Raw genomic sequence first — 9,480 nt, forward strand, 5'->3', positions numbered from 1 at the left:
CCCCCCCCCCCCCCCCCCCCCCCCCCCCCCCCCCCCTCACTGCGTGTTTGTTAGGTTTGTTTGTATGTAACAGGGAAGGCAGGCTATGATGGATTCATGAATTGTATCAAACCTAAATCAACAATTACAAAAGTTAAACAAACAATAAAAAAATGGAACACTTAACTTTTCTTGCAGGATGTGTTTCGTTTCAAGAAATTGTTGACATGCAGGACGCAGACGAGCACAAAGGTAAGCTTAGTGCACTTTTACAACTCAAAAACACAGTAACTGAAAAGGTTTTTTGCCTAGACTTTGGAATGTTACGTGTGGGAACACAGGTTTTTGCATTCATAATGATTCCTGTGTGTGTGTGTGTGTGTGTGTGTGTGTGTGCCTGTCATCCAGGAAGTGTTCTCGGCTATTACGAGGTGTACTTCTCTCTAGAGATAATTTGTGAGCCAGCAGCACCCATCAAGGTCATAGATGTACAATGTGCTGCTCAGGTACGTTCTGCAATCACAAGTACACTCTTAAGTGCTTCTCTTAAAGCCCTCTACCGTTCTCCATATTATTACATTGTTAACATGCTACAAAGCAGTGTTTCTGCTGCTGGCGACAGTTACCGAAAAATGTAATCTTCCTTCTATAATAAGATCAAAAGACCATCAGAACATCACAGGGGTAGGGAAAAAAAACAGGTGTCATCATTGAAATGCTGTGTTCCCAGAGCTCAGTGTCCATAAAGGTCGCTGTCAAAAACCCACATGGAGAGCCGCTGATGCTGGATGTGTACCTGGAAGGAGACGAGCTGAGCGGGGCCGACCGGGTTTCAATCCCCCCACGGGACACTCTCACTTACAAAGTTATGTTCTCCCCTGGCAGAGTAGGGAAGAGCACAGGCAGGTAAGACTCACCTAACCTCCTTTAGAGGAGGAGGAAAAAAGAGTTTCTCTACCCAATCTATGATTGTGTGTGATCAATCTAAAAAGACATATTTCCCCTGAATCTGAGGCTATTTTGCAACCATAACCATTCATTGTTACATAGAATATTCTACAGACCTTGTTGTGAGCATTGTAATGGAATATACTCAGCAATGTATTTGTCTATTTTGACCAATCTAGTCTGATGCGTTTTCTTTCCAGTGTGGTGTTCCAGTCAGAGCTGGTCGGGGAGTTCTGGTATCAGCTGGCGCTTTATGCTACTCCGCCTCCTGTCATCGAGCTCCCACAGGCCTGCTGTCAGATGGGCAAGTAGGTGCACCCACACCAAGACACACAGTATTTCAATTGCAGGGTTGAAATAGGGCTTTTATTGTGTATTTTCTTTACCTTGCTGAATAAAACAGTGTGTGTGCGTGTGTTTTGTGTCAGATGGACCAGCCAGACCATTCCCCTCGTTAACCCAACAGCCGAGACTCTGGAGCTGATCGTAGCCAACAGTAACCCCAGACACTACTCGCTGGACATGGAACCAGGAAATACTGTTAGTATACACACTTACTTTCATCACTTTAGTATTCCATTCCATTATTTCACAATAAAGCTTAATTTTGTCACACCATACGTCTGATGTTGTCTTGCTCCTGCCCTTGATGGGAAATTGATTTATCATTATCTTTGATGTTGTTTGTACTTCAATGGACGTTTGATCGTTTTTGTTTTTGGATTCCATCTCTTAAAAAAACAAACAGTTTGTTGTCAGTTGGAAGGAAACTACGTGCTGTACATCTGGATGGAAAGCTGTGTGTTGCCCAGCAGTGTGATTTATAAGAATTTCAACACGTGTGTTTATCCTTCCTTTCTGTCCCCATGAAAGCTATTTCCTGCTTGTGTGTGTGTGTTCCAGCTTATTGTTGAGCCCCACTCCTCCACCCAGCTTGGTGTCCGTTTTAGTCCTTCATCCATCGGAGAGGGGAACCATGCGGCAAAGATCACTTTCACGTGCCCTCAGGTATACATAAACACACACAAACAGAGAGAAAATGGATTACATAAATCACTGTCCCCAGCCTTCACACATACGGATGCAGGGATAATTCACTTCTTTTTCATCTGAAATTAGTTTAAGGAGGTGCTCCTATTTCATTTACTGCCTCATTGCTCCAAATCATGCACATGACGCTTGGAACAGTCAGAGAACCTCATAAAGCTTTTCATTGGCCCGCTGTACATTTCATTTTAGGCACAGGAGGCTGTTCACTAGCTCTGGGTGATGCAAACAATATAAACAATGACAAGGTACAATAAGTAGACCCTCTGTGGAAACACCAAGCATCAGCTCAGAAAGCGACCTTAATCATAACAACTATTCTGGATAAATGAGAACAAGATGTCATTGGACCGGCTACGCTTCTGTGACGACAATCCTTTTTCTCTTCCCTCCTCTGTATTCCGTTCATGCTTCTCATTTCCTTCATTTCTCTCCCTCTGGCCGTTTGTGTGTGTGTGTGTGTGTGTTAATCCGTCTCTGTCTTACTTCAGTTGCAGGACTCGTGTGTGTTGTTGAGTGGGCGTGGCCTCGTTCCTGAGAGCGAGGAGCCTCTGAGCATCTCATCCCCGATCGGCTCCAACGCCTCCATCACCGTTCCCTTCACCACCGAGCTCCCAGCCGTGCTCAGTATCACACTCGCAGGTCACAGGCACTCCGTGTCTTTCTATAACGGACACTTTGTTACTCAGGCATGTGACACACTCGGACATGTTCATGTTGTGTGTGTATTCCTTCTCAGACGAGGACCCGCGTCGAGCCCCCGACTGCCATCAAGTCACTACGGACAAGGAGGTGTTCTCTCTCCCTCTGAGCCACACTGAAGGTGTGTTAACTGATAGGAGTTTCACCACAATATGACAGAATGTTCAATGAAGCTGTTTTACCAGACAATACCAGACAACTTCGAATTATTGTCTTTAAAGCAAAATGAAATGAAAGTAAAACTGAATTGCGCATCCATCTCCATGTTGAGAGCCATGTGGAGGCAATAGATGAGCACTGAACTCCATTTAGAGAAGCTTTTAAAGCTCATCTAATAAATATTTTATTCTGGACGATGGATCAAATGGCTATGTGTAGTGTAAAGCTCGGAGGTAGAGCGGATGCCCTCCATTCAGAAGATCGGCGGTTCGATCCCTCACTCCTCCAGTCCTTCTGTTGAAGTGTCCTCAGGCAAGATGCTGAACCCCAACGGCTGTGCCATTGGGGTGAATTAGTTTAGATCCTGACGGGCTTGTGGCACCTTGCACGGCAGGCTCTGCCATCAGTGTTTGAATGTGTGTGTGTGAGTGAATGTTACCCAGCAGTTCCCTTCAGCTTTTATCTTTCAGCTCTTTGTTTTCTGGAGGCAACTTTTTACTGTTTTGGCTCATTTTCACCGCTCTTCCCTTGTTCCAGCAGCAGTAGGCAGCTGTTTTCAGATATTTCCATCATGAGTCAGTGGGAAGTTATAACATTTTCTCAAACCTCTCAAGGTTAAGTCTTGAAATCTGTTGGCAAATGTTCAGTGTGTCTTCAAATCCAAAGGAAGCTGTGCTGAATGTGCTTTTATCTAAGGCTTCACTAACTGACAGTAGGAGTGTGGAGAGCTGTTAGTCTTCATCAGCTTGGAAATATATCCACCTGAGACGACAGGAAAGTTTTCTTACAAGTCAAAGCTTGTTTTTTATAGTTTGAAATCATTCTTGATGGTTTTGCAGATGTCAACATGCGAACCATATGTAATTAGTGGTGTAACAGACCGTAGTTCAACACTAGCTCTAATTCGCTTTTAATACATAATTAAATCTACTAATACCAAGATTAAAGCCTTGTATGCCAGCTGCTGAAACACAACTTTAATGAAGTGTTGATGTCTGTCCTCCATCTTGGCTGCAGGTATACAGATCTGTGAAGGGGCCAGTTTCAATGTGCCTGTAGTGTTTGCGCCCAAGTCTATGGAGCTCCAACAGGCCTGGCTCTGCATCACGATGAAGCCCAGCAGCAGTACCTTCAGTGCAGACAACGTGAGGTGTGTGTGCGTGTGTGTGTGTGTGTGTGTGTGTGTGTCTCATTGTCTGCATGAGAAGCTGTCTGAGACCGTGCTGGATCTCAGTAAAGCTCATTAGCATCTGCTGTTCCTACACCCAGGCATTGCTGCATAGCCTGCCACAGTAAACAAAACAAAGTTCAATTAGCCTTACTTGTCAACAAAACAGGGAAGTGTTGAAACAGACGTGAAGGACATTAAAAGCTTGATTTGTACCGGTCACTCAGACATCACACCCACACACGTCTTCCAAAAGAGTTCAGAAGATATTGTTGTTTTTTTGTAATATATGGACAAAGATTCCTTGCGTTTTGGTTAAATGCCTGGCATGTTTTCAAATCCCGTACTGGTTCATTGCTGATCCCAAATACGGTATAAATACTGTGTAAAAAAATCTAATATTTCAGGTCACAGCAGGAACGGCCAACCAACTGTTGGATTTACCCTATCCGTGGGATTCCCATGGAGTCGCCTGTTGACAACTCTCCACTTGGCGCGCTCTATTGTGAAGCGGGCTGCCAGCTGGAAAGGAAGGTGGATGTACTGCTCACTGGGTGCGTGCCGGGGAACGGAGACCGGAAAGGACAGGAAGGTCTGTGCCAGTTTGTGATTTTTACTCCAGAGTGCACTTGCAATATCAGAAAACACTTCAAAACACATCAAATGCATCCATTTGTCTTTTTCTCTTTCAATAGCGATTCTGTTGAGAAAACTCAGGGTGTCTCACAATACCAATACCGGTGCTCACTTTCCCCGAAATTTAAAATGTGTATCACTCGTCCTTGCTGCATTAAAGTGATGGGTATCATTCTTATGTGAGTCAATCTGACACTGTAAAAATGCCCGTGTGTTTAATGAAGAAGGAGATTGTTTTAATTGTCATCCAGTTACTCCATCGATAACAAGATGAGATGAGACAGGATCTGTCTGATTCAGCTCAGCGGGCGATTGATTGTTGATCACGTATTTATGCTTCGCAGTTATTAGTTACAGCAGCTAATTGGAAACAAAGAACATTATTAAATGGGGAAAAGTTGAGACAGCAGGCAGCAATCAGGTATTTGCTTTGACTAAACATTTTTTGGGGGGGCATTAATAGTATTCATTATTTATTACCAACTGGGAAGAGACCCCGGGGAAGACCCAGAACACGCTGGAGAGATTACATCTCCCAGCTGGCCTGGGAACGCCTCGGGATCCCCCAGAATGAGCTGGAACATGTTGCCGGTGAGAGGGAGGTCTGGGTCGGCCTGCTTGACCTGCTGACACCGCGACCCGACCCCGGATAAGCGGAGGAAAATGGATGGATGGATGGATGGATGGATTATTTATTACAAGCTGCTTAGGGCTAGTGTTAGGAAGTTAAACAGGTCATAACTCCATCTCTAATATCTATTTCATATTGCTGCGAAAACATCTAATAGAAAATAAAGAAGCATGTAAATAAACATTTTACTTTCTCAAAGTTGTTGTTTAGATCCGCTCAAGTACAGCAAGTAAGTTCTTATTTTCTTCTGGTGGTCCTCACACCTGCTCAGCACCTTCGTCCCACCTCTCACCTCTGCACAGTTACCCGGGCGATGGCGGAAGACTTCCTGTGCACGGTTCATTCAGACGGCAAATCGGAGCGCTCGGAGGTGGAGGACCGCCTCTCCGCCGCCATAGAGGTAGCAAGGAGGGACCCTGAGACCGGCATCGTAACACTCACGCTTAATCTGGTCTACGCCCCCCTCAGGCCATGCAGGTACAGTGATACTACACACACACACACACACACACAGAAACGTGACACACGTTGACAAGTATGCAGGAAAATGAAATGCACATTGAGCAGAGATTCAGCTGCTTTTGGGTTGGATCCTGTTGTCCTTGTTCAACCACTCCATAGGTTGTGTTACCTCGCACACTCAAGAGAAATCATTGCACACACAAATGCACATAGAAACAAAAGAAAGCACATTTTGAGAGACACAAACCACATTCAAAGCCAAAAAAGTCCAGAGAGAAATGCAGAGATGAACAAACGCTCATTACCAGGGAGCACTAAACACACACACACACTGTGAGAGTGTTATGCAGACTCCGACAGAGGCACACAAACACCTTGAAAGTCAAAAAGCACACATACACACGAGAGGAAGAACACTAAATCAGAGAAACAAATATGCAGGAAAATAAACAAAAGGATGCTAATAATAAGTCTGAAAAACAAAACAAGTACACACAGTGCTCGCACATTCTCACACACACGGATACACAACGGGAAGGAAAGCACACACACACGACTGGTTTGTTTCTCTCTCTGTGCAGCGTTGAGTAAACAGTGCATTATTTTGTCTTCCTCCCTCTAAAGTACAGTTTCCTCTTCCTCTACCTCACTCGTTCTCCCATCTCCTCTCTCTTTCTCCGGTGGGCGTGGCCTCTGCATTCATGTATTACTACATGTGCTGAATCTTAACGTTTGGGTTTTCTTCGCCTTTAGCTTCTGTACTGGGACGAGTTTCACAGTGAAACTCAATATTTGACAGGTGCAAAGTTACAATGATTGAGATCAAATCTCTTGCATTAGAGCTACTGAGGACTCCACACACACCTCCCTCACCTGTTGTCAGATCAGGAGGAGGACGGGGGAGAGATGAAAGGGAAACTTTGGCAATTTTCAATCGGCTCCGTGTTACTGCAGATGAAACGGCGCCCGGAGCTCCTCCGCTCGCCCGCTGGCAAAAAGTCCTCATTTCATCTTCACGTGACGCAGAGTCGCTTGAAAATCATCAAAGTTTCCCTTTGAACGAATTTGCTCTCAGCTGCATTGTTTTGGAGATAAAAACCCACTAATATACAAACACACATTTCTTCCTGTCTCCCTCCATATTGCTCTGTTAGCAATAGACGGCAACCTCTGGATCTAAAAACAAGTCCGATTGTATAGAAGTCTATGAGAAAATGAGTCTACTTCTCTCTTGTGCTCCTAGAAGTCTGAAACTCCACAGGAGACATTATCACATCTACCTCTCTTGCTTGAAATAAACACTGCAGTTACTTAAAAAACATCAGTTCTAACTTGTATGTAATGATCCAGCATGATCTCACTGTTCAGTCAGTGTATTCACTCCCTACTGTCCTCTACCTTGCTGTACACTGCTAGTGACCCCCTGCTGAGTGAAGAGTGCATTCATTTATCAGCTCCGGTCTTCATCGGTGGAGTCCATTAATGAGGCTTGCCCTGGTAGGATCAATATCTGTGAGAGCTAATGAGTTCTCCATGAGGAAATGACGGGGGAGGGGGCGTCGCTAATAGTCTCTTCCATTATCTGCATGTTATTTCTCCTCCGCGGGCGGTGACATGTCGAGACCAAGCACCATGCACTGGAAGCGGGAATATTAAAGAGCGGTTTAATGAATCATGTTTCTTTAGATGAATAGGAATGCTCAGGTTGCACTTTCACAGATAAATTAAAGTGGAAGAATGACTTGAGGTCAACAAATGTGGTGAGAGCAGACTGAATCAAACTGTTTTCAGTATTGTATTTCAGTGAGCTATTTTTGTAATACAAGAGAAAGATTCCAATCGAGCCGATTGGTTGGTATGTTTTGAAATCCGGGAGCAGACCACGGAGCAGCACGTTCAAGCGAAGGTATCCCTCAGTAAAATAAATTCTGATCTCTTCACACAGTTCTCTTATAACCAACATGCAGTTTAATCTCACACCCATAATGCTTTAAATCAAACCACAAATGCCTTCGATTCAGCCGAGAAATGCAGTCTAAGTTGGTCATTTTTAAAATGGTATGTAAACGTGTGCAAAATGGAGTGCACGTGAGTGAGATTTGCTGGTGGTTTGAGTATAGATGAACAATTGGGACCAATTATTAAAAACTTGTGTGTGTGTGTGTGTGTGTGTGTGTGTGTGTGTGTGTGTGTGTGTGTGTCCAGGCGCTCAGCGGTCCTCGCTGTGCGTTGTGTGTCCGGGGGGATCTGGGAGTTTCCCATCACTCTCATCTCCACAGAGCCTCAAGCGGACGATGTCATCCCCACTGAAGCCACTGAGTTGGGAAAGACTTCAGCCGTGGGCTTCCGTCTGACCAGCACCACCAGGTGTGTTTACTCGCCTCTGATTTTGGTACTGTATACAAACTACGATTCACTACCTCTCTAACAATAAAATAAAAGTTGTTAGCACCAGGAACTAAATGTATCCCCTCCGTCCTCTGGTCGATATCTTAAGTACCCGAGATCATTTAACCCTCTAAACTCCAAGCCGTTTGAGGGTGTTTTTTTGCTCCTGTGAGGTTTTACTCTCTGTGGCCTTGGTTTTAATTGCAATCCATAAGTCCTGCACCTCTATGGAAACGGCACAGTCATGGCTAGAAGTGGCAAAAACTAAAAGCTTTGTGCAGTGTAACTCAGTTACCATGCCATACAGCTTCCGGCTATGATAAACTGTGTTGTTTTGGCCGTTGTTTAAAGATCGCATGCTTTTCAATCCCGCCGGAGGGTTTTGGGGTTCAGAGGGTTCAGGGTTCTCTGTCCCCCGAGAAAGTACTTGTGGGGAAAAGTGGCTTCCGTTCCCATTCCAGGAGGCCTGAGCCGTTCACTGCAGCCTTCCTGCCAGGCGGCAGCAATGATTTCATGGTGACTCCGGCCTCGGGGATGTTGCCTCCTGTCGGTTCTACCGGAGCCCTCATCACTGTGTCCTTCACACCCAGCACACACCGCCAGCACACGGCAAGACTAACCATCCAGGTATGCAAATGATTTATACTCTCATAATTTCATTGACTTTTCTTTCTATCTGTAGTTTCCTTTAAAAACCAAAAAAACATTCACATACATACACACTTAACGATGTTCAGACATTCTGTGATTGACAGCTCTCTCCACTTCCTCCAGGCAGCAAACATGCAGTGGACCTACGAGGTGAGAGGGAAACTCCTCCTCTGCTCCGTCCAGCCAATGAAATGTTGAAATATATGGAGCTGCATATTCAGCCTTTTCAATAAGTCTCAATGGGTATTTCAGATTTCAGTTCTGTTTCCTCAATATTTAAATATTATATACTGTGTCAATAAAAAAGCATTCACCCGTCTTGGAGGATTCCATGTTTTATTGTTTAGCAAATCAAAGATTTAATGTGGCTCTGCCATTGAATAGCAGAACTCTACAAACTGATCTTAAATGAAAGCTACTTGTTTGCGTTCATACACTGCAGAGTGCGTTTAACCCAGCGGCCACCAGCAGCCCTCCTCCTGTGTCAGGCTCCTTCTTCACTCATCAGCGGACTAATCTGACTAACAGTCGCAGGTCTTTGGACTGCAATGGGCAGAAGGAACCTTTTAGCTCTTTGAAAAGTAGTCCCGGGACTAAAATAACCAGGAACTGCCTTGCTCGTAAGCCCAACGCGAAGGCAGCCAAATACAGATTCCAGAAAGTTTATCTTCTCCGTCCGTCACGGTTAAACCTTGATTGTTCAAATGTA

The 9,480-nt window shown here is 44.7% G+C and overlaps 1 protein-coding gene across 1 annotated transcript in view; it reads left to right on the forward strand.

The window, feature by feature from the left end:
* LOC116386320 (cilia- and flagella-associated protein 47) overlaps positions 1-9,082 on the forward strand; it is a 40,421-nt gene extending 31,339 nt beyond the window's left edge. Inside the window, exons 54-67 of the mRNA XM_031852432.1 lie at positions 178-231; positions 388-485; positions 710-885; positions 1,128-1,235; positions 1,356-1,467; positions 1,831-1,935; positions 2,466-2,616; positions 2,714-2,797; positions 3,853-3,985; positions 4,411-4,595; positions 5,573-5,747; positions 7,938-8,099; positions 8,582-8,747; positions 8,895-9,082. Of these exons, the coding sequence (XP_031708292.1) occupies positions 178-231; positions 388-485; positions 710-885; positions 1,128-1,235; positions 1,356-1,467; positions 1,831-1,935; positions 2,466-2,616; positions 2,714-2,797; positions 3,853-3,985; positions 4,411-4,595; positions 5,573-5,747; positions 7,938-8,099; positions 8,582-8,747; positions 8,895-8,969 (1,784 nt within the window). The 3' untranslated portion in view covers positions 8,970-9,082. The remainder of the gene's footprint in view (positions 1-177; positions 232-387; positions 486-709; positions 886-1,127; positions 1,236-1,355; positions 1,468-1,830; positions 1,936-2,465; positions 2,617-2,713; positions 2,798-3,852; positions 3,986-4,410; positions 4,596-5,572; positions 5,748-7,937; positions 8,100-8,581; positions 8,748-8,894) is intronic.
* The last annotated feature ends 398 nt before the right edge of the window (positions 9,083-9,480 follow it).

This window comes from Anarrhichthys ocellatus, unplaced genomic scaffold, assembly GCF_004355925.1.
Source record: "Anarrhichthys ocellatus isolate YVR2014 unplaced genomic scaffold, GSC_Weel_1.0 scaffold12, whole genome shotgun sequence".
In the NCBI taxonomy this organism is placed as follows: Eukaryota; Metazoa; Chordata; class Actinopteri; order Perciformes; family Anarhichadidae; genus Anarrhichthys; species Anarrhichthys ocellatus.